This window comes from Schizosaccharomyces octosporus (assembly GCF_000150505.1).
Source record: "Schizosaccharomyces octosporus yFS286 unplaced genomic scaffold supercont6.2, whole genome shotgun sequence".
In the NCBI taxonomy this organism is placed as follows: Eukaryota; Fungi; Ascomycota; class Schizosaccharomycetes; order Schizosaccharomycetales; family Schizosaccharomycetaceae; genus Schizosaccharomyces; species Schizosaccharomyces octosporus.
In genome coordinates, this window is record NW_013185620.1 from 207,175 (window position 1) to 231,066 (window position 23,892).

At 39.3% G+C, this 23,892-nt stretch overlaps 9 protein-coding genes across 9 annotated transcripts; 6 read left to right on the forward strand and 3 right to left on the reverse strand.

Annotated features, from left to right (window-relative positions):
- Positions 1–1,783: 1,783 nt before the first annotated feature.
- SOCG_03729 (uncharacterized protein) lies at positions 1,784–3,173 on the forward strand. Its single transcript, XM_013163639.1, has one exon. The coding sequence runs from the start codon at positions 1,864–1,866 to the stop codon at positions 2,689–2,691; it is 828 nt and encodes a 275-aa protein (XP_013019093.1). The 5' UTR covers positions 1,784–1,863; the 3' UTR covers positions 2,692–3,173.
- Positions 3,159–8,408, reverse strand: SOCG_03730 (membrane transporter). Its single transcript, XM_013163640.1, has one exon. The coding sequence runs from the start codon at positions 5,287–5,289 to the stop codon at positions 3,676–3,678; it is 1,614 nt and encodes a 537-aa protein (XP_013019094.1). The 5' UTR covers positions 5,290–8,408; the 3' UTR covers positions 3,159–3,675.
- On the forward strand, positions 7,270–11,302 carry SOCG_03731 (TDT malic acid transporter). The gene has a single exon (XM_013163641.1). It carries the CDS (start codon positions 9,354–9,356, stop codon positions 10,668–10,670), a length of 1,317 nt encoding a protein of 438 aa, XP_013019095.1. The 5' UTR covers positions 7,270–9,353; the 3' UTR covers positions 10,671–11,302.
- Positions 11,303–11,451: 149 nt separating this feature from the next.
- Positions 11,452–13,352, forward strand: SOCG_03732 (dihydrolipoamide S-acetyltransferase E2). Its single transcript, XM_013163642.1, has 2 exons — positions 11,452–11,757; positions 11,826–13,352. The coding sequence occupies exons 1-2, from the start codon at positions 11,684–11,686 to the stop codon at positions 13,207–13,209; spliced, it is 1,458 nt and encodes a 485-aa protein (XP_013019096.1). The 5' UTR covers positions 11,452–11,683; the 3' UTR covers positions 13,210–13,352.
- Positions 13,353–13,618: 266 nt separating this feature from the next.
- Positions 13,619–16,244, forward strand: SOCG_03733 (uncharacterized protein). Its single transcript, XM_013163643.1, has 2 exons — positions 13,619–13,829; positions 13,875–16,244. Exons 1-2 carry the CDS (start codon positions 13,630–13,632, stop codon positions 16,078–16,080), a joined length of 2,406 nt encoding a protein of 801 aa, XP_013019097.1. The 5' UTR covers positions 13,619–13,629; the 3' UTR covers positions 16,081–16,244.
- Positions 16,245–16,439: 195 nt separating this feature from the next.
- On the reverse strand, positions 16,440–17,993 carry SOCG_03734 (translation elongation factor EF-1 alpha Ef1a-c). Its single transcript, XM_013163644.1, has one exon. It carries the CDS (start codon positions 17,912–17,914, stop codon positions 16,532–16,534), a length of 1,383 nt encoding a protein of 460 aa, XP_013019098.1. The 5' UTR covers positions 17,915–17,993; the 3' UTR covers positions 16,440–16,531.
- A 647-nt stretch (positions 17,994–18,640) lies between these two features.
- On the forward strand, positions 18,641–19,727 carry SOCG_03735 (uncharacterized protein; the record flags this gene model as incomplete). The annotated part of the gene is made up of 2 exons (XM_013163645.1): positions 18,641–18,888; positions 18,980–19,727. 2 exons carry the CDS (start codon positions 18,641–18,643, stop codon positions 19,725–19,727), a joined length of 996 nt encoding a protein of 331 aa, XP_013019099.1.
- A 193-nt stretch (positions 19,728–19,920) lies between these two features.
- Positions 19,921–21,937, forward strand: SOCG_03736 (UTP-glucose-1-phosphate uridylyltransferase). The gene has a single exon (XM_013163646.1). The coding sequence runs from the start codon at positions 20,043–20,045 to the stop codon at positions 21,540–21,542; it is 1,500 nt and encodes a 499-aa protein (XP_013019100.1). The 5' UTR covers positions 19,921–20,042; the 3' UTR covers positions 21,543–21,937.
- SOCG_03737 (ENTH/VHS domain-containing protein Ent3) lies at positions 21,649–23,833 on the reverse strand. Its single transcript, XM_013163647.1, has one exon. The coding sequence runs from the start codon at positions 23,553–23,555 to the stop codon at positions 22,158–22,160; it is 1,398 nt and encodes a 465-aa protein (XP_013019101.1). The 5' UTR covers positions 23,556–23,833; the 3' UTR covers positions 21,649–22,157.
- Between the last annotated feature and the right edge of the window lie 59 nt (positions 23,834–23,892).

Consider the following 23,892-nt stretch of genomic DNA (forward strand, 5'->3'; position numbering starts at 1 on the left):
TCAACCAAAACTGCACCCGTACGTAATAATTTTTCAAGAATTTTGCAAGTTCTTTTTCGTGCTGCAAATATACGGCAAAACCTTCCTGGTCTTTTAAAGGATTGCTGACCGGTGGTCCTTCTGCCTACTAGATTACTAACTGTATTTCGATTCACCTAGTGTTAAAATCTTCGGCTTTCATATAGCCAAAGTCCGTTTACGTTGCCTATTGTAAGGTCTGTCTCATTTTCGGGCTTCTGCCGCCAGCGGCAGAAGCCGTGGTCGCTTGTTGGACTGTTGTGACAAGGACCCCTTTTTCTGCAATCAGTTATCAATGGACAACCAAAACAAATGTTCGGCGTTTATCCAGACTTAAGTTTCGAGCTATTCAATATGTGGGAGGATGAAAGGTTATGTGTCCATTAACAGTATATTACCAAGGTGGGCTGGTCTCGCTACAAATTCGAGTGCCCTTGCCATCTTACTGAACTTTCTACTCAATAATTACATGGCGTCCCATTGCCGCTTCAAAAAAACGAGTTTCGGGGTCAAGGATTCATAATATAAACTGATTATGGGCTTGAAGCATAACACATGGGCGGTCTTGCTGTTCGGCCTCTTTTTTATACGGCCGGTACTCTCGTCAGTTATGAAGCTACCGGACATGTAACTGAAGAAACAAAGGACGTCAATCAATCCTCCCCGAGAGTTGTTCTAATGGTATCATAAGTTCCAGTACAGTGATTATTTTCCTATATCGTCTCCCGCCAAGCCACGTATCATGATGCCCTTTAACGAAACAAGCAAAAACCTTTGGTAAGCTTGTGTTCGTTTGCATTTGGAAAAGTAATCATGCCTTTTACCGTTGTTGGATTGCTAGGAACCATTTTGGTTACATCTTTATCGTAGCTTCGAATAGACTTGGCATTTTCTGCTTTATTTTTGTTAAAATGTTACCATAGCGGAGACACATGGCTAGCCAAAAGATTCTTCCTAGTTTATATCTCTGTAACACTTTATTGTTATCACACTTGCCCAATGTTGTTGCTTTTACTTCATTTAATAACTGCAGCCGCTGCTGTACCCACGCTTTTCTTATACGCTATCATAGCTTTCAGAAATCTTTCTTATTCCAAAAATAAATCACAATGTCAAGGTGGTCTCTGAAATATTTATCCATGTCCTTTTTCAGTTACCTTCCTAATGAAGCGTATTCATCGAAATTCATTTGTGTATATTTAAGCTCATCCGGTGTTCTCAAAAATTTAAGAACACGTCGTATTTGTTGTAATCCCAAGTTGTTGACTACCTAACTGGCTCATGATACCAGTAGCCAAGATGGATTACCTTTCATGAAGCAGCGGACAACAAGTTTGGCTTCAAAACAGAGGAAACAAATAAAGATCAAAACAAGTAAATATGAAGCACGTATTTATTTAACAACAGACATTTGGGTTCTTTGTCTCGACTTACCCAGTCATAATTGTGTCTTCGGTCGTCAATATTTCCCTACAAAATAAAACTGGGTTTCCTGTTTCAGGAGATACCTATAGAATAAAGAAATGTAGAATTGCTTACATGGTAATATGTTAGCTGTAACTGATTCCCATTCTACTGTGAATCAAGCCGACCTTTCAGTTCTACGAAACCAAATAAGAAGGTTTTAGACCCTGTTAATTCTTGTACACAATAGTAAAATATAAACCAACTAACATAGAACACGCTTCTTCCATTCAATGCATTCATGTAAATTGGTGTTTGTCTACAGTTTACACTCTGTAGTACACTTATCATACTACATAATTATCATTGTAAGGAACTTCACCTACCGATTTGTTAAACAGTTAAAAGAAGATTGAAGAGTCATTTCAGTTTCTTCCAAAAATGAAGAGGTCAACGGATATTCCTCCGCCGGCCTATTCTGAAAAACCGTTTAAGCCCTATAGAGACAATCCAGATGATGATGAAAACGACTATACACCTTTTGAACCTCCTTCTCCTGCTTCCTTTACAGGCAAGAAGACTACCGAAGTTGCAAGTGTTTCACTTCATGAACATGATAAAATTCGATTTACAAATTTTCCACCTCCTCTCTTAAGCGGTGCTGTAATCTTGATTCAGCAATATTGGCCCCGCGGGATTCGAAGCCAGCGGTCGTATGGCCCTTCACACGAAATCAAATTGTCTGGAGCTCCTTGGCTTGCAGAGGGTTACAGTATAATTCATGTTCAACGTACGGTCAAAGAACTCATTGCTTATATGGTCAGTAATGACTGGAAACTTTATGTACTGTGCAACGTTTCAGAAAAAATGGGCTCATTAGACAGTTGGTTTTTTTTACATGTCCCAGGTCTTGCAGCGTCTACGCTTACGCCCCAAAAAGAATGGTCAGTCATTACATTCGAAAACTCAGATCGTATACGCATTATCGATGGCTCACAGCAACTTATTTCAATCATTCATAGTGCCTGCCTACAGCATTGGTATCGTGGTATGAAATCATTCCGTCTATATCGCGGTACTGTGCCAGAGTGTAAACTTCGTGGATTTCCGTGGGCTGCCAATGGTACCGAAACTATGTATGTTCGTCTCTTCGTAGCGAAGCTGATTGAGCTCCTAGAATCTTCCGGATACTCTATCGTTGGCACGCTCAATATATTCCGAACAGAAGACTACTCATTTCCTGATTCCTGGGTCCTTTTGCATCCCTAAATACGCTTGATCACAGGTCTTTGACTGCCCTTACAATTTGCGAACTATAATAATTCCAGTTTCGAGCGATCCATCCTTCGTTGGTCCAGCTCTTAAGGAAAACTATAGTCTAAAAGATTGTTTTTCTAATCCCTTGGGACGCTAAGTAAATTATCCACCCTTTACTTTGCCTCTCTTTCTCTTCCGTATATATATATATATATATATATAGTCTTATTCGGCAAGCATATGACATATGATTTGACGAAAGTATTATTCCTCCTTCATGTCCCAGCTCTCTTTCATTCTTTCATAGAAATGAATTCGCTTTTCCGTCAGTGTCAACGTACATAACTTCATAATTTTTCGTCCTCAAAATCTAAGTTTCAACGTTCTGCTACTACTAGCCTACCGTTACAGTAATACTTACGGATGATAAATCTAATTAATAGTTACTACAAACATAATTTTAATACTCAAAATGAAAGTGTGATGCTCTAAAAATAAAGATTTTTTAGTATTTATTAGACTATGTAGCATTTTCTGTAAACGTACAAAAAAACTTCAACATGCCACTGTTTAGCTAACTATATATAACAACTTGCAAGGCTCATAAAATACGTATAAATTTTTAGAAAAAAAAAAAGACTGTAGAAATCATAAATCGTAGTCCAAAGCATACTTATCGATAGGGTCTAAGCCGTTTGACCCTTATCTATCATATACCTTTCTCAAAGTATATTACAGAGATTATAAACAATGGGATGATGAATCCATCTCATCCTTTATTTATAAAACACATCATCCCCAACTTAAGGGTATAAAATCCAAGTTTGTTGTCCTTTGAGAAACTTTAACAACAGTATATACTTCGTCCTTTTCAAACCAGTCGAAAATTCCGATCCTCATTGCTAAACTTTTAATAGAGAAAACATTAAAGACAATCTTAACATATAATGCAGAAACTATAATACACTTAGAGCACCCGTGCTCCTTTTGATTGATTTAACCACCCTTGTAGGCATGGGAACTTCTTTGACGAATTCTTTTACCAAAGAAAAAGAAGAGGAATGGAATGGGAACAAGAGCACAACCAATGAAAGCTAACAAAGATGTGGCCCAATGATAATTTAAGTTATTGTACATAGGACGAGCAACAACAGTCATACCGCCACCAGCAGCATAACGGGTGGTAGTACCAACGGCCAGAGCACTAGCAGCCAATTCGTGGTAAGAGTCAACAAGATAAGCGTAACAAGCTTGCAAAACATACAAAAATCCCCATCCTAAGAAGACACCACTTACTAAGGGAGCTGCCCAATGAACCGACGGGTAACAAGTCCAAGCTAACCAAAACAGACCAATTGGAATAAAGAAGGAACCAAAGAAAAGAGGCCACAGACGGTCTTCAGGGCGAACATTGCCATTGTTTAATTTAAAGCGTTTCTTATAATGTATGTGGATCAAGGGGGTAAAGGCAAAACCCACGAAAATACCCACATCAACGCCAAGCATAGCAAGACCCTCTTCACCAGGATTGAATCCGTACTGAGCAAACATCATGGGATAACCAACGTTTACCATATAGAGAAGAACGTTGACGAATACGAGATATAAACAAATAGCTTGGACAATGGCTTCTGTACTCAAAAGCTTGATACCACGTGTCAATGAGGTACGGATAGCATTGGTAACGCTACGTTGACGCTCGTGTTCATTGTACCACAAACTGCAACTTGTAGTTTTACGAAGGTACCTAGCCTTAAAATCAAGAATTGTAGAACCATGGCTTTCAGGCATGACGAATATAACAATTACCCAAGTAAGAGCAGCCCAAATCATGTTGATCCAAAAATCCCATCTCCAGCCTAACTTGCTATCGGTGATAAAACCACCTATGGTAGGTCCAGTAAGAGGACCAACGAAGGCACAAGCGCAAAAGAAGAGTAATGCCGAGGTACGCTCGACAGGGGAATAGAGATCACTAACGGTACCACCACATGCAGACATGGGAGTACAAGCAAAAAAGCCATGTATAAAGCGGAAAATAATTAAACTCCAAATATTTTGGGAAAGGCCACCACCGATTTGGAAAAGAGTAAAAATGATGAGCGTGCAAGAATAAATAGGAAGTCGTCCATAAACCTCAGAAAGAGGAGCAAAAATGACAGAACCAGCAGCAAACCCCAACAAAAATACAGCAGAACACAAGTCACCAACAGCAGCACCTACATGATACTGCTTAGCAGCGACACCACCACCAGCAGAGAAAATACTGGAATTGGCCGTAATTACAATAGCAATAAAGGAAGCGATTGTCAGAGTAAGGTTCTTCTTCCACATGGGCCAATTTTTGGGATTTAAGGGGTCGTCTAAACCATCCCAAGCAACTTGGTAGTCTGAAAGGTCCTGTTCCTCTTGGGTGGATTTACTGTGGGAAGAAGTAAAACCGTCATCTTCTTCGCTGGAATGAGTCTGAGGCTCTACTTTTTCATGCTGTTGATGGGTAGGTTCCTGACCCTGAGGAATGGAATCTTTTTTGATATTCACCTTATTCACATTCGCATTTATGTCAATATGGCGGAATTTTCTTCCCGTCAAGAGAAAAATATAGTCCATTGTTTTTGTTTATATCAAAAAAACAAAGAGTTAAAGAAATGGGAAGATGGATAGGATTAGATGGAAAGAAAAAGGAATAAAACGGGATAGAATTTGTCAATGTAGAGAAAAAGACTCCAAACGTTGAACAAAAAAAAGAATGAACAAAACAACACGCCAAAGAATTTGCAAAAACAAGCAATTGAGGGTGTTGACAATGAAATGCAGAAGGAAGAAAAGAGTGTAAGCAAGGAGCTAATTATAAACGAATGTTGGTTGATAAACAGAATTAGAAACGAAGAACGCGAAACCAGAAACTTGAACTGACTTTTGTTGTACGAATTTTTAATAAAAGCAGATATTAAAAATTAAAAAAATAAAAAAAAAAAGGGGGGAAGCCACACAAGGAAAGCTTTAGAATGGAGAAATCAAAAGCGTTCAAGACGTAAACAAGCGATGAAGAAATGAAAAAGAAAAAGAATCGTCACTTCTCTGGCGGAGTTAAAAGAGAAGAACACGGGGGAAACAATTTAAGCGAAACTAAATGCGAAGTTCAAAAAAAAATACAAACTACAAAAGAAAGTAAAGCCAATTCAAAAAGGAACTAATCGACATGTATTTTCAGTGTTCAATCGAGGGAATCACGTAAAGTAAATAGGGGGAAACAAGGCTTCAAAAAAAGAAGTAAGAAAAGGGAAAATGGGTTAGAGGTAAAAAAAAACGGTGAGAGAACCGGGGAGGATAGAGGAAAGATGTAAATAATCAAGGAAGATGCGCGTGCAAGAGAGAGAGAGAGGGAGAGAGAGAGAGAGAGGGAGATAAAAAATGATGGAAGTAATCAATAACAAGATTGAAATACTCCCCAGTAATAACGATTTTTACAACAACAAATAAAATCCCTAAGCACGACAAAGAACGGTTAGGTTATCGACTAAGACGAAAGGGAGAGAAAAAAAAAAGAGGTCAAAGAAGAAAAAGGAACTAACCTAACCAAAGGGAAGCAAAGATTTGTATTGTAAGAAAAGTAAAGGAAACACAAAGAGAGTCCAAACAAGATGAAAAACAAATGAGAACAAAAAAAAAAATTTTTTTTTAACAAAGAAAAAGTAAATAAGTAAGTAATGGAGGAAGAATAACAAAGACTACCCGACTATATACTAAAGAAGTAAGGAAAAAGGACTCGATCTCGAGGTAGCAAAGCTCCAAGGTAAGTAAATACGAAATGGGGGTTTAAGAAAAACATGGGGAATGCGGTCTATATAAATGCAGGAAATTTCAAGACTGAGGATTCAAGGTTCTTTGCGACTTGAAACAACACATACAAGAATGACGCAAATTAATAGAGGGAGAGCGAGATAGTAAGAAGAAGAATAAGTTCGGCTACGTATCAATGAGGAGAAAGGTAACATCAATGAACAAAATAAGACACGAGACAAAGTGGACTGGTAAAATAAAGTGCAACCACATACGAGTCACGTTGCTTGATTTTTTTGATTGGTAGTTCGGTCAGGGTTTTCAAAAAATCTAGACCCATTGATACTTTCGAAATGCCGACGTAATTGTGGAGAACCGGTAGATGTAATCACGATACATTTTTCTTATTGCCGGGAACCAACGTCACTCTCGAACCTTGTTGAAGCCTTTCGTGAGGATGATGGAAGTCAGAGGTCAAAGAGGCGTCGAAAACGACTCCATTGTGGCCAAGAAGGGAGGGGAGAAGACGATGAGTGGAAGACGGTAATCAAAACAAAAGGCTGGGTAAACTTTAGATTCCAAAGTGCGCAAGTCGCATTTATGTTTTGTGCAATTGGGGGGAGAAACTTTAAACTGTGTGTGAGATCAAGTTGCAAACTCAATGCAGCGGGTAGGTTTAGTTAGGGTAGGGTATATGCAAGGAACCCCACTCGAAAAAGTCAACTTTAACAAACAAGGCTCGAGGTATGTCGGGGAAAGGAAAACAACGGTACCGATTGCGACCTACTACGGCATTGAAAGAAAGGATAAAAAACAACAACCAGCGCATCCAAGAATTGAAAAAATAAAGAAATTAAAAAAAAAAAAAATAAAAAGTACAAAGGAAAAACTAAACAGAAACCGAAACAAACCAAATCAAACCTGATCATGGAAGGTTCATTTGTTGATTGATGGAGATATAGCCGGTTTCAATAGTTCAACACACCACTCGGTAGTACAAAAAGTAAAACGAACGTTTTATTCGTACACACAAAAGAAAGAGAAATTTTTCGAAACCAAATAAAAAAAAACAATGCGGTAAGCGACTGGCAGACAACTCCCGATCGGTACTTGAGAAAAGGCTGGCTTGACTAGGCTAGGCTAGGCTACCTGGATGGCTGACTTGGCATTGTTAGCATCGGGAACGAAACCCGATTTCAACACAATGTGGACAGTCTAGAAATGCCAAAACACAAGGAGGGAAAACAAAAGAAAGCACCAGGTTTTCCGTGTTGAGCCCCTCCTCTTTTGCTCTTTGTTTTCTTTGTTGTAAGGTGATACTACCAGTCGACTCTTCCATCACGTTATAAAGATGCACTCCTGTATGCACCAGGAGCATTCAGGTGTATGTATACAGGAGCATGTGATTATTGTGTACCACTATGTATGATAGTAGGTAGACCGACCCGATTGTTTTTATTTTGGTCATGAGAAGACAAGGAAAGGGAATTCGAAATCAGAAAAAAAAATTTAAAAAAAAAACAAACAAACAAACAAACAAACATGTATATATCAGCGATATTCTTTCAATTTTTTCCAACAAAACATCGTTGAAAAAAGTATTGTTTGGGTTCTTCATTTTTCTTTTTTCATTTTTCTTTTCTTTTCTTCTGTGCTGGATTTTCCTTGCGGTTTTATTTGTTTACCTTGTTCACCTCACCTCGTTGATTACTTTGGTTTCTTTTCTCGTTCCGTGGTGGACTAGTATCTGTATGTTGTTTTGCAAATGCAAAAAGTTCTACAGTAGACCCACTTTGCGAGAACGAACGTATCCATTATTTCATCCTTCAAAAGGAAAAAACCATTCCGAAGACTCCTTCCTTGTGTTGTCCTTTTATACCAGGAGGTTTGTTTCATCTTTCCTTATCCATATACCATAATCTTCTTTCCGTTCCGTTCCACTTCCGTAATGGACTCATCCCGACCTCTGTTGCGGCTATTCCATATAGCGCGATTTTGTGTTGTTGAACATCGTGGCGTCTTGTTGGTCGTCGTTCCTATGTGAGGAAGAGTTGTGATTTTACCAACTACCGTTCTCAGCGGCAAGTCTCTGTAGCCTAAACAAACAAATCCTCCCCCCCCCCCAAAAAAAACAAGTACCCCAAGACACACACAAAAACAAAAATCCTTCTAGAAAAAATTTTTTTTTTTATGTTTTTGTTTGATTGATTTTTATTTTTTATTTATTTATTTTTTCTTTTAATAAGACAAGACTGGTTCTTGGTTTATTTTTTGTTTTGGTTTTTCTAGACTACGTGCATCGTCGGGTGGAAAGACCTTTTTCGGTATCCACCAGATACGTTTTGCCGGACAGACCTCCTTCCCAGACTGGTGGAACGTAAACAGCAATCTAATTCAAAAAAGCGGTTTCCCGCTTTCTATACACTTTATAAAACTAGACCACCATAAACAAAGAACAATTTGAAAACAACGAGGTTTCTTCGTTTCCTCTTTTTTTTTTTCCTCTCTCTCTCTCTCTCTCTTCTCTTTAGTTGAATAGTTTTGTGTGTTGTCCCTCTGTTTGTCAGCGTTGTCCACGTTGTTTGTGTGTGTGATTTCCTTGTTTCATTGGATTTTTTGCTTCTGCTTTTCCTTTTCTTTTCATTTCGTTTCTTTTCGTTTCTTTTTTTCCCTTTTGTAATCTCTTCTTTTGGGTAGGCCCTCTACTTGTTTCTTCAAAGTATACCCCCTTTCCGTTATAGAATTTTGCTACCCAGCGGTTTATTTATTGATATCTTCGTTTCTTTTTTCTAGTTCGTCTTTATTCTTTTTTTTTATTTTTTTATTTTATTTTAATTTTTTTTGGGATTTAATATAGCTTTTTCTTCTCCATCCCCTCCGTTGATTACCGAATGGGTCTTTTGAAACAACGGTATCATGAACTTTTGGACTTGCGCGTGCGTGGTGAACGCCTTCCCATAGCAAGGCGTCTTCAACACTTTACTTGGGCGTGGTTTGCTTCTACAATGGGTACAGGTGGTATTGGTATGATCACCTCCTTGTATTACTTTCGGTTCACTGGTCTCAACACTCTTGGGAAAATCGTCTTTGTCTTTCAACTTTTTATATTTTCCCTTTTTACTATATGCATTCTCTTTCGCTTCCTTCGTTACCCTGGCACCTTTTGGAAATCTTGGAATAATGCTGGTGAAGTGGTGTTTATGCCCACGTTTCTCCTTTCCATCGCCACCATCATTAGCAATTTCTATCCGTATGCCTATCCTTACACTGGTGAATGGATGGTGTGGACCATCCGCATTACCTATTGGACTTATTTTGCCTTCGCCTGCATCGTCTGCGTCAGTCTCTTTTATACCCTTTTTCGTAACCATCCATTCCAAATGGGTACCATCATTCCTGCCATTATTCTTCCCATCTTTCCCTGTATGATTTGTGGTGTTGCCGCCAGTGCCATTGTCGAGTCTCAACCCCCAGAGCAGGCAAAGAACATGATCGTTGCCGGTATTGCCTTTCAAGGATTAGGTTTTTGGGTCTATCTTCTGTTGTACGGAAATAATTTGTTACGTCTCTTCACCACAGGCCTTCAACCTGCCGCTGACCGTCCGGGTATGTTTATCCTGGTAAGCCCTCCTTCCTACACGGGTCTTACTCTTTTGGATCTTGCTTTCGGTGCCGTTCACAAGCACCACCCCATTTTCGTCTCCAAGAATTCCCCCGAATGGCTATTGTTTATCTGCACCTTCTTGGCCATCTTCATGATCGCCTTGGGTGCTTTCAACTTTTTTGTTGCTTTGATTTCCGTTATTACTGGTTTCTTTTCTCCTGGAAAACTTAAATTCAAGGTTTCCTGGTTTGCTATGATCTTTGCAAACGGTGGTCTCGTCATGGTTATCCAAGAGCTCGGCAAGGCCGTTGATTCCAGAGCGCTTGATGTTCTTGGTCAAGCCTGCGGTAGTCTCATATCCGTCGTTTGGGTTATTTTGATTATTCTTGCTGTTCGTGCCGTATACGTCCAAGAACTGCTTTATCCTGGAAAGGATGAAGATGTCAACATCCTTCCTCCCGAAGTTCTCGAGTACTACAAAAAACTCGAATTATTTGACGATGATAGCGAAGCTGCAAAAAGTGGTCATGGCTCCTTCGAAGCTGAACATCGCAAACATGATCACGTTTCTCTTAAAGAAGTCGACCACGATCAAATTTTATAATGTTTTGTCTTTGGTTTGACTTTCCCACATGTTGAAAATAAAAAAATTAGAAAAACTTTGGATACTCTGGCTTTTTTTTCTCTTTCCCTTTCTTTTTGTTTTTTTTTTCCTTTGGACTTCTTCCCTATGTGGCCTCGAGATTTGGATGCTATGATTGGATTGTTTGGTTTGGTTAGTGTTGTTTTTAATTGTTTTATAATCGTTTTCTTTGCATTAGTCCTGTTTCCGTTGAATTGGATACCTTAGAAGCCTAATATCCTCTTCCTCCTTTACCATTTAATCTACCTCCTTTGCACGAAACGAAACGTTTATCCAATCCAAAAAATTTTCTTTTTTCAATTTGTTGCTATTTTCATCTATACCTATATACGGACCTAGACTTATACTTTACCTTTGTTAATGTTGTGAACCGTTGCTTAATTTTATTTCCCTCTTTTGTCTTAGGCAGATCAGGATGGAGCACGTTGGCTAAATATGTTGAAATGAAACCTAGAGATTGCTTTTGTTTATCACTACATCTACTACTCAATTTTGAATTTGTTGTTATTAACTTAATACTAATAATTTGCTTTAATTGTTAGAAAGAATACTGGTAATTTGAATAAACCATTGATGTTATATTTTATTGTAAACTTTTTTAAAATTTGTAATAACTCTTAATTCATAAAAAAATTTTGTGCCTTGTTTTTTTCGCTGCCTATGTGTCGTATAGCCCAGTAAGCTCCTAAGGGTAGTACAGCATAGTACGCCTTTTTCTTTCATCAAAGTGATAAGCACATTAATTACAATATGATTGAGCAATCCCCTCCTTTTTCTTCTTAAACACCGTCTGCTTTGCTAAATCTCATTGTGTTTGCTATCATAGTGAAGTGCACCTCATAATAAGGGAGGAGACCTCCCACACATAGGAATTTGCGGCTTTCCTTTACCAACAACATACATTCGAGTTTTTGGCAGTAATTTAGCGTTTGGAAAACGGAAGAAACATCTTTATATAATCAAGGAATCGCTAAATGTTGTCTGGAAGCCTCGTTCGAAATGTGCGCCGTGGTTTCGCTGTAACGAAGTCGTTACAGGTTTCTGGCGGGTAAGTAAAAGAATCCCGCCTCAATAATGGGCTTCTAACTCTAAAATGGAAATGACTAACCGCTATAGTACAATCACAGCTAAGCGTGCCAATCTGTACCCTTTAATTAGCAGCATGGCCCGATCTTATGCCACCAAAAAAGAATATCCCCCTTACACAATCCTGAATATGCCAGCTTTGTCTCCTACTATGACTGCTGGTAATATTGGAGCATATCAGAAAAGCGTTGGAGACAAAATTGAGCCTGGTGATGTGTTGTGCGAAATCGAGACTGATAAGGCACAAATGGACTTTGAACAACAAGATGAAGGTTATTTGGCTAAAATTTTGGTCGAGACAGGTGCTAAGGATGTCCCTGTCGGTAAGCCTGTTGCCGTTACCGTAGAAAATGCGGATGATGTAGAAGCCTTTGGTGATTTTAGCATTGAAGCTGCTGCTCCTGAAGCTCCTGAAGCTCCTAAAGAAGAACCCAAGGCTGAAAAGGTTGAAGCTACTCCTCAACCCGAAGCTTCGGAGGCTGAGACGAGTGAAGCTGTTAATGTTAAAGATGGCCGTATCTTCGCATCTCCTATTGCCAAGAAATTGGCAGAGGAAAAGGGTGTCAACTTGTCTCAAATTCGCGGATCTGGTCCTAATGGCCGTATTATTAAGGTCGATGTCGAAAACTTTAAACCAGCTCAACCTGCCGCTCCCTCTAATAAAGCTGCTGCTGCTGCTACTACACCAGCTGCTTCTGCCAAGGACGCTTCTGCCGCCGGTACCTTTGAAGATTTGCCCTTGAGCAACATGCGCAAGATTATTGCTTCTCGCCTCACTGAAAGTAAGCAAGTTAACCCCCATTACTATGTAAGCGTTGCCATTGATGCCGAAAAGATTGTTCGCCTTCGCGCTGCTCTCAACTCTATGGCTGATGGCCGTTATAAGCTTTCTGTTAATGACCTCGTTATTAAAGCTGTCACTGCTGCTTTGAGAGAAGTACCTGAAGTTAATTCCGCTTGGATGGGTGAGTTTATTCGTCAATATAAGAACGTAGACATTTCTATGGCCGTTGCTACTCCTTCTGGCTTAGTTACTCCCGTCATCCGTAATGCTCAAGGCCTTGGTCTTCGTGAAATTTCGAACATGGCTAAGGATTACGGCCAGCGTGCTCGCATCAACAAATTGAAGCCTGAGGAGTACCAAGGTGGTACTTTCACAATCTCCAACTTGGGCATGTTCCCCGTTGATCAATTTACAGCCATTATCAACCCTCCTCAAGCTGGTATCTTGGCTGTGGGTACTGTTAATGAAACTGTTGTTCCTGACAAGACTTCTGAGAAGGGCTTCAAGATTGCCCCTATCATGAAGTGCACTTTGAGCGCTGATCATCGTGTTGTTGATGGCGCTATGGCTGCTCGTTTCACCACTGCTCTTAAAAAGATCATGGAAAATCCTTTAGAGCTTTTGCTTTAAGTAACGTCGTTCATTTCAATTTACAGAATTTGAATTCAGTTTTTTAATTTAAATCTTGTTGGTGACTAATATGATTCCTTGGGTGTGTTTTTTCCTTCATATTCAAATCGTTAAAACCAAACGTAGTACCATTACTAAAGAATGAAAATTTATACTGTATTTCTTTTATTATGTTTAACTTTACTCTAATGTGATATTATGAATATCTTATTTACGAATAGGTTTTTAAACGTATTCAACGAATATGTTTTGAAATTTACATTATTGTTATATGATTTGATATCTAGTGCAATTCATTCGCTTAGATAACATAATTTTACAATTTTTTGTGCTTTATGAGATATGGTATACACCACCACCTTACTTCATCCGTTTACCAACAAGGACGCTGTTTCATGACTGACCTTTCAATTGGCTCCTATGTGGCTTTTATTTCGCTCTAAGCACAAAAAATTAGTACTCAAATGTTTTCCATCCAGAAAAATAGGAGGATCGGAACCTAACGGTTCACCTTTAGCTTACCTAAGCTACTATGCCGCATCCAACTCAGGGAAATTGAGGAAGGTCATTCGGTATCTAAGTCATTTAGTACAACACAGCGTATACAGAAGAAGGGATAAGTAAGAGCTTTTATTGTGTTAGAAGCTGTTTACTAACGGAAATAGTGAAACGGTCATTGCATTAAAAATTTGTCGTACTCTGATTCAAAAATGCCCTGAAAATGTCATGATTATGGCCTCAGAGATTATTAAAATATTGTTGGCTTCTAGTAATTTAAGAGTTTTCGACGTTCAAAGTGTTTCAGTGGATTGTTTTGCTGTCTTTTGTGAACGGAGTATAAAAACTAATTCTTTGGCATTTGGAAATGAATTTTATAAATCATTTGATGAATTAGTCTCATTCTATTTTGACCTAACTAGAAGTACAAGTTCCCCAGATCCCCAACAATCGAGAATGCTAGGTTTGAAGGCATTTCACGCCTTGACGTCTTGTAAGCTATCAAACGTTGAAGGCGAATCACATAGCCAACCACATTTCGTTATTCATGCATTTCTAAGCAATGCTTGGAGTCAAGATGATACGGCTCAACAAAGCTTTACTGCTTTGGTACACTCAACAGCTAAGACATTCAGGCCGTTACCTCCTAGTAGTACTGGTATATCTTTACCAGAACATGATGAAGTTGGCGACACCGTAGAGATCGCAAATAAAAGGCTATCTCTGAGGATTTTATATAACGTGTATACTCAGACGAATCCTGTTTTCATGGCTGAATGCACAAAGTCTCTTGTTCATTTTCTATCTGGTAAATCAGATACTTTGGTTAATCGGACCTATATTTCTGTCATACTCAACCAAATAGTTGAGTGGACGCCGGTTGAACTTCGCCATTCTATCTTTTTTTGCTGTTTACGTTGTTTGCAAAGCGGCCACGTTGAAGAGGCTAATACTAATGTTTTGGTTCCCTACATGATTCATTCCATACTAAATTCTCAAAGTTCCATTCCAGGCCTTTCTGTGATTGACGTTCTCAGAGAGCTACAATTCCATCTTTTAATTGCGATTGAAAATACGCAACTTAGTGATTCTGAATGGTACACCTTGTGTACATCACCAACCGAGCGATTACCTCGGCGTTTATATTTACTTCTCCAGTGTATAACTTCCTTGATTAACCATCAATATTACAGCGAGGAATTTGCCGACGTTTGGAAAGAGATGGATTTATTTTCGAGTGAAAAGGCTTCAACAGCCACTCAACTGATCGTGCTTACGGCTTTGGATACCATGCAAATGGAACAAATGGAGAAGGAAAGGCCGTCTTCGGTCGGTACGCTTTCATTCATTGCTGATTTCTTGTATAAAGCTTGGCCAGCAACATTTCAGCGTGTGTATATTTCGGATTCTCCTTTTGTTCGCTTAAAAACAGTCAACGTCTTTTTTGAGTTTTTAAACATTTCACCTACATCTATTTTTGACTTTCATACAGTTTTTGGAAAAAGTACAGTTTCTTATTTCTCCGCTTTATGGAGCTTCATATATGAAATAAGTGGACTAATTGAAAAATGGCTTGGAAAGTTTTGTTTCATGAGTGAGTTTGAGGCTGTACTCAAATTATTACAAAAGTTTTACGCCCTTTATGGACCTATTACTGTAGCAGCTTTCCTCCCATCTCTGTATCGAGCTTTAAATGTCATGGAAGGGCATTATTTGGTATCGCATCAAGCATTGATTGCCGATTATCTTCTTTACGTCTCGGACTGCTTGAGTAACGATGCCTTAAAAAGTATGAGCTCAAAGTGGAGAGCGACTCTACCATCTAATGCTCTCCCACGTTTGGAAACTAATACCGGGATAACTAAGAACTTGTGGGATCCCTTGCCCACAAATACTACTAGCACTGTTTATCTTCCGCTTGAAGAGGTTGTTTCAGAATTATTACAGAAGAATCCTTCAGTTTATCCCGAGGAATCAAAAATTCTGTTTTTGGAGAAATCTTGGCATCCAAAATATTCGACCTTTTATGAGAAACTACAAAAACCTACGAAAACAGTTACTTTAACTTCACCCTCAGAAAACTCAATATCTAATGGGTTGTCCACTTCAGATTTTAATCCAAATCCAGTAATGGTTCACACACACCCGTCTGCAAAAGTCGACAATCAAAACCCAAAAAATGAGAAGATTTTAACATTGAAGCAAGCTTTAGAATCTCCTCCGAATGCTCGAACATCATCGGGTTTCCGTACACCATCTGAAATAACACTGTCTTTGCGTTCTGCCAGTCCCCTCCCGCTATTGGACATATTTAATATAAATAATTCTCTCTCAACGCCGACAATCCAACACCCTCCCTACGTTAACTTATAGAGCTTGTTTTGCATGTTTGGAATAGATAAACGTTAAAAAATTATCGCTTTCCTTTTGACTTCGTTCTTTGTGAATACACGGTTTTTCTCACTTAGTCTGTTAGAAGATTACGTAGATATATATATATATGTAAATGTTCACTGAATAAATGTCTTCTCAACCTCTGTAGTTAGTAGTACTGTCATGGACTGAACAAGCGGTACTACACATACTCAAACTAAGCATAAATAAGAATCTATTTGGCACCTCAGAATATAAGCATCCTCTCTTTACATATCCTTCAATTTCATTCTTCACGACGCCTACGACAAAAACGGTCATGGGATGATACAACATACAACACTACTCACAAAAGAAAATATCGTTTAATAATATCAATTACTAATTAACTCAATCCTAAACAACCAATTGATAAGATTGACTAGTAAAGACCTGATGAAGATCAGGAACTTTACTTCTTACCACCAGCCTTTTGGGCAGCCTTGGTGACCTTAGCTTGACCAGGGGCAGTCTTCTCGACAGCCTTGATGACACCGACAGCGACGGTTTGACGCATGTCACGGACGGCGAAACGGCCAAGAGGAGCGTAGTCAGTGAAAGCTTCAACGCACATAGGCTTAGTAGGGATCATTTGAGCGATACAAGCATCACCAGACTTGACGAACTTGGGAGCTTCTTCGATCTTCTTACCGGTACGACGGTCAATCTTCTCAATGAGCTCGTTGAAACGGCAAGCAATGTGAGAAGTGTGGCAATCCAAGACAGGAGAGTAACCAGCAGAAATTTGACCGGGGTGGTTAAGAATGATGACTTGAGCGGTGAAGTTAGCACAGCCCATGGGAGGGTCGTTCTTGGAGTCACCAGCAACGTTACCACGACGGATGTCCTTAACGGAAACGTTCTTGACGTTGAAACCAACGTTGTCACCGGGAAGACCAGCGTCGAGAGACTCGTGGTGCATTTCGACAGACTTAACTTCAGTGGTGACACCAGAGGGAGCGAAGGTGACAACCATACCGGGCTTGATAGCACCAGTCTCAACACGACCGACGGGAACTGTACCAATACCACCGATCTTGTAGACATCTTGAAGGGGAAGACGGAGAGGCTTCTCAACGGGACGAACAGGGGGCTCAATGGCGTCAATGGCTTCCAAAAGAGTCTTACCCTTGACGACACCGGCCTTGCTCTCCTTTTGCCAGCCTTGGTACCAGGTCATGTTGGTGGTGGGCTCAATCATGTTGTCACCTTGGAAACCAGAGACGGGGACGAAAGGAACGGTCTTAGGGTTGAAACCGACCTTCTTAACGAAGTTGGAGGTCTCCTTGATAATTTCCTCAAAACGAGCTTGAGAGTATTGGACGGAGTCCATCTTGTTGACGGCAACAATGAGTTGCTTGACACCCAAGGTGTAGGCAAGCAAAGCGTGCTCACGAGTTTGACCGTCCTTGGAGATACCAGCTTCGAATTCACCAGTACCACCACCAATGATAAGGATGGCACAGTCAGCTTGAGAAGTACCAGTAATCATGTTCTTGATGAAGTCACGGTGACCGGGGGCATCAATAACAGTAACGTAGTACTTGGGAGTCTCGAACTTCCAAAGGGCAATGTCGATGGTGATACCACGCTCACGTTCGGCCTTAAGCTTGTCCAAAACCCAGGCGTACTTGAAGGAACCCTTACCCAATTCGGTGGCTTCCTTCTCGAACTTTTCGATGGTACGCTTGTCAATACCACCACACTTGTAAATCAAGTGACCGGTAGTGGTAGACTTACCAGAATCGACGTGACCGATAACGACAATGTTAATATGTCCCTTTTCCTTGCCCATTTTGTTATTGAATAAAAGTGGTTGGTGGATGGAAGCTTTTTACAGTCCCATGCTCTACTTAGTAGCTCGAGTGTGACTGTTTTTCTCTTTGAAAAATATTGTGACTTGTTTTCACGTCGCTCCCGTTTGTAAACTTTGTTTTACGTGAAGCGTTTGCTGGTACGTTAGTAAATAAACATAATAAGATAAATATCATGTAAATCTTTCAAGTTGTACTGATTATTGAAGTCTTTTGTGGTTGTTTGAAAGCTATTTAAAACTAACGTATTTTCGGATCAATTTGTTTGTGGTAGATCAATGGTAATTCACTGAAGCAACGAAATGTGTATGTAGAAAGCACTTATAAAGGCGGAATGAAAAGAAGGGTAGAAAATGAAATAGGAGATGTAAATAGTAGAATTTGTTTTTCAAATGTTGGAATGAGAAACAAAAATGTGGCCAATGTGAGTTTTTATTCCTTCCTCGGGTACTTAATCAATTTCCTAAGTGTAATGGCCTTCCAAAGCAGATGTAAATGACGTTGCATTCTTCGTGCTCGGTTTGAAGTACTGAAAAAATACAAAGCCATTTCATTGCTTTTTCTTTTGATTTCTATTATTCTTTTTATTTCCTTTATTTAATGTGAAAGGAAAAGATAGCAAGCCAAATATTATAAAGCTTTTATAGCCAGATTTATCTGTCATTCGCCAACGTCAAAATCTAACATACGCTCTGATTAAATCGACAATGTCAAGTAATAATATACTAGAAAGTGTTAAATCAAGTACAAAGGAAGTCGTAAATTTGTGTAATTGGATATCTATTTCAGAATCGTCTTTGCCCGCGCTGATCGATGCGTTGAAGGGTACCTTGCAGGATGCTCGTCCATCAAAATTTCCCTTAAATTTTAAGAATTTAGAGGATGAGGTGAATTTTGTTGCTCTGTATGGTCTTGTAAGTTTTGGCTCTGGCTTCCGAGACCAACTTCACGAAGCGTAAGTCTATTGATATTGTCAAAGTCCATAAACGACTTTGCATTTTGCTGTTTGATTGCTCTTTTGCTCTTTTAACTCAAAATTTGTACAGAATTGGACGAGGTGCACAAGAAACTTCGCTATTTTTGATGCTGTCCATTTATATTTCTAACGAAAACGGAATACCCGATTCCACTCACTTAACAAACATTAAAGAACATGATATTCAATCTTGGATGAATCTCCCAGCCACTGAAGAAACGCCGGTGGAATCCCTTCCAGGTGTCTTTGCAGTTTCTTCTAGTCACTTGATGGAACTGGTGAAGAAAATGACGTTTGTTTTAAATACTACGGGTGAGATATTGAAAATGAAAAATTTCTCGTCATTGGGTGAATTCTGCCTTCGATATGGCAATAGCAAGGATCCTTCAATTCTTATTCATGCACTTAGTAGCACGTTTCCGGCATTTCACGATATAGAGGAGGTGTATGGAAAAGAAGTATATTTATTAAAAAAAGCACAAGTAACTGCTTATCAGCTATCTCTTTTGTACCCCGACAGATTTGGTCGTCAAGGGTTGTGTATATTCGCTGACAATGTTATACCAACTGTTTTGTATCTTTATGGAATTTTAAAAATTCCGGCCGAGCTAAAAGAAAAGTTGGAAAACAAAAAACTTTTAGAAAAAGAGGAAATAACTGTCCTTCGGGCCTCTTCCGTCTTTGTTTGTGAATTGATTTCCGAAAGAACGAAAATTCCATCTCCACAATTAGATCAAGCTCTTTGGAAACTAGGGAAATTCTCACCGGAAGTACGAAACTCTCCAAGGTTTTCATACCAAGACACCATTATGTTTTGAAAAAGCAATGAGTCATCCTTAATGTTTAACGAATTTTAAAACACATTCTAATCAGATGGATAGGAAAGTCAACTTCTGTTATGTCCATACTTTTAGAAAATTCATTTATTTACTACATTTTTCATTTGCGATCTTAAATCAGATAATATTTATATGTGTGGGACACTTTTGTATTACGTCGTATTTCATAAAATAAGCACCGCTAGGTGATGTGATTTGTTGTAGACAAAGCCAAAACCATCGGTACCACCATTGTTTATAGCGAACAATACGGGTGTTTTTTCCTGCCTTTAACCATTATCATAAAAGAAAAGAATGCTTCATCGGCGGGTCCATTTTAAATCCCAGTCCACTTTGGACTTTGACAGTATTGCTGTCAGTATTTCGGCGAGCACCATGAAAAACGAACTCGACAAACTTGTACACAACTCCAAGGTGGCTGATCGGCGGATATTCAAACTTCAGATGGAAAACTTTTTTGCTCTGTATCGGAGGTATTTATTGCATACAGTGAAAGGATATGAATGTGATTGGGATTCGATTCGACCTCTGGGGCCTCAGGATGTTACGGATTACACGAGTTTAACTCCATGTAAAGAAGAATCACAGTATTTGGACCGGGTAGCAGTATTAAAATTAAACGGTGGAATGGGGAATAGCATGGGCGTAAATAAGCCGAAAGCGTTAATTGAGCTTCACGGCAGTCAAACGTTTCTTGACTTGAGTATCCAACAAGTTGACTACTTAAACAAACGTTACGAAGTGGCAGTTCCTTTTCTATTAATGAATTCTTGCGATACAAATGATGAGACTTGTAAATATCTTCGAAAATATACCGGCTATAACCTTGACATATCTACCTTTGAACAGTCGCGTTACCCACGTGTTTCCGTGGGTTCTCAGCTTCCCGTTCCAAAGTATGCTCCTTCTCCCATTGAGGAATGGTATCCACCTGGACATGGAGATGTTTTTGAAGCGCTTGTCCACTCTGGGATTATAGATCGTTTGCTCGCACAAGGAAAGGATTATTTATTCGTGAGCAACATTGATAATCTCGGTGCATCTGTTGATCTCAGACTTCTTTCACACGTTATAGAAAACGAAATAGAATATGCGATGGAAGTTACTGATAAAACAAAAGCGGACGTTAAGGTTGGTATCCTTGTTAATCAGGACGGCATTCTACGATTATTAGAACGGAACCAGGTGCCAGAAAAGCATCAAGAAGAATTTACATCAGATCGCATTTTCAAATATATTAATACGAACAACGTTTGGCTTTATTTACCAGCCGTGAAACGAGTAGTCGAAAATCGAGAACTCAATTTGGATATCATGCCCAATATTGAAATCATCAACCGTAATGATGAATCAACCAGGGTAATTGAGTTTACAACTTCTATTGGCTCCGCCATTAGTCAATTCAAAAAAACCGAAGGAATAAAAGTCACCCGTGAAAGATTTATATCCGTGAAAACGTCAGCGGATTTGCTGCTTGTACGAGGTGATTTATATTCCATAGATCATGGATCTCTAAAACCCGACGAATCTAAGGTTGGATTTTCTCCACCTGTTGTCAACTTGACTAATGAATTTACTGATGTAGCAGAATTGTTTCGCCGAATACCCCACATGCCCAGTATTAAGGACTTAACCTCACTATCCATATCGGGAAATGTTTACTTTGGAAAAAATGTTGTTTTGAAGGGCAATGTTGTAATTGTAGCATCACCGAATGCGACGTTGCATATCCCACCCAACGCTGTTTTAGAAAACTGTGTAGTATCTGGGAACTGTAAAATAATGGACCATTAACGCTCTTTTGCTGGTTGCAAAAACTCTCATGTACGGATTTTTTTTACGATTAGATATGGAATACTTTAAATGGCTTTGTAATACATTTTCATTTTCAGTGTATGACCCAAACACCTCTCGTTACTAAGTTATAACAAATTTATTATCGTAGTATATATTGACATCTAAATATTCAGGATATCCTGCAAAAAATATACAAATTGCTTTACATATGGTACGCTTCGAGAAACATCGATATTAGTTTTCACTGTGGGGATAATTGAACAATAAAGATCCAGGGTTGGGATTATCCAGACCCTCTTCAAAGTTTATGCATTAATATCAGGCAACTTATAGCAATCGTGAACAGGAATGTAGCATTTAATTTAGTTCATATTATAAATAACAAAAACGACTTAATGAAGAAAGGAAAGAAAAGAGTAGCAAGCTTCATAATTCTATCGAAAGAAAAGACAAATTGTAATCAGTGGATTAGTATTCATGAACTCTAAAGGAACAAGGTATTGTTATATTAAGTCGGTTATGCAGTTATGTAGCTCAATCCAGCACGGCTCAAACAGGAGTCTTTCCTCTAACTTACTACAAGTTCATTGGGCTCACTAATTAGCTGGAGACTCACAAAAGGAGATTATTGTCATCACTAGAAAGAAGATCGGAGGTAGGTGGATTTGATGATGTAGAGACAGGAGGAACCGATGGTGAGTTTGAACCCGTCTTCGAATGATCATCATGCTTCACTTTGGTTACTGCCGAACTCCAAAGACTACCAAAAGCATCGCTTCCAGAGCCGGAACCTTTAACGGCTTTAGCGGAATGAGTAGTTTGAGTAGCGGAGGTATAATTTTGAGGTGATAGACTAACGGCGGTAGGAGTATTAACGTTTAAAGAAGCAACGTTTCCAAGGGAGGGACTGGCTGAAGACGAAGCGAAAGAGCTGAAAGAAGCCATATTTCCAATTCCACCAGATGGGGGAACAGCAGAGGGTGCACTCTGAAAATCGTCAAATGCATCATCGTCATCGTTAGCGGAAGTTGCGGCGGCGGTTGGAGCAGCGGAGGAAGTTTGAAAATCACCAAATCCATCATCATCCTCAACGGTATTAGCATAAGTGGGTATAGTTGAAGAAGTAGGTGCAGGAGTGGCGGGCTCTTCAAGTCCAAGAAGGTCAGCCACAGCAGATTGTTGCTCTTGTTTGGGTGGAGAAGAAACTGGAGCAGCAGTGGGTTGGGAATTTCTTGTAGTACGTGCAGATAATCTAGACGTGCGAGCACTAGGACCAGCACTATCGTAGTTCTCATTATATTCGTCGTACTCAGAATGATCATGAGTATCACTATAGGAAGATGAGTCATGGAAACCAGAGCCACTGCCAACATCTGAAAAGCCACCACCATCCCCATAAACGCGATTATTTCTAAAACCAGTAGCATGAGGAGAACTTCCGAAACCTGAGTACCTTGGGCGAGATCCAGAAGACACTCTTGCATCACCGTCGCTACCTACGCCAAAGTATTTACCTCGAGTTTGTCGGGCCTTTCTTCTCTCCTGGCGTATACGATCATTGTCATTAAGAAGTTCAACTAATTCTTTTGCTCTAGTTCTCACGTTCAATCCTTGGTCTCTTTGGTAACGGTCAATGTAATGAAAGTTACGCAACATCTTAATAGTTGCTTGATGAGCACGTGCATCGTCGATAACTCTTTCGGAACCGTTTTTTACCAAAAATTCCAGCAACTGCAGAGCTTTGTAAATTTGACGCCATTCTTCGGCTGTCTTTTCGGTGAACCTACGGTAAACCATTGGCATAATCTCATTTAGTTGCGAATAGTTATGTGTTCCTTGGGCAATTTCCATCATCAAAGACGTACTTGCACCCCAGGGTTCATTGTTCGTGGCTTCACGCACTTTAGCTTCTGTCGAAGTATAATTCATCACCACATTTTGCGCTTTCCTAACAGCTGCTTTGATGTCGTACAAATTAATGTTTTTTAAACTTGATTGAAGCCCGTCCATCGGAATGTTCGTGTATTTTACTTCAATGATTTTTCAATTTGTCTAGCGAAAGCCTCGTCCAAACTCTACGTACTTCCTTTCTTTTCAATTTTTAGAAGCTATTTTCGTCGTATTTTTCTCTAACGACTTTTATCTTCTTTAGATATCTTTTCTTTGTGAATTGTATTCTGCAAGTGCCAGCTAGTTAAATTCTATAGAAACGCAGTGGTGGATTAGGCTGCACTTTTCTTGCGCGCTTTATTACTGTAAATTATTTTTCGCACTTTGGTGCATTTCGATAAACAAACAACAAGTAGATGGACCTTTGTTTAAAACGAATGGAAAAGAAATCATAATT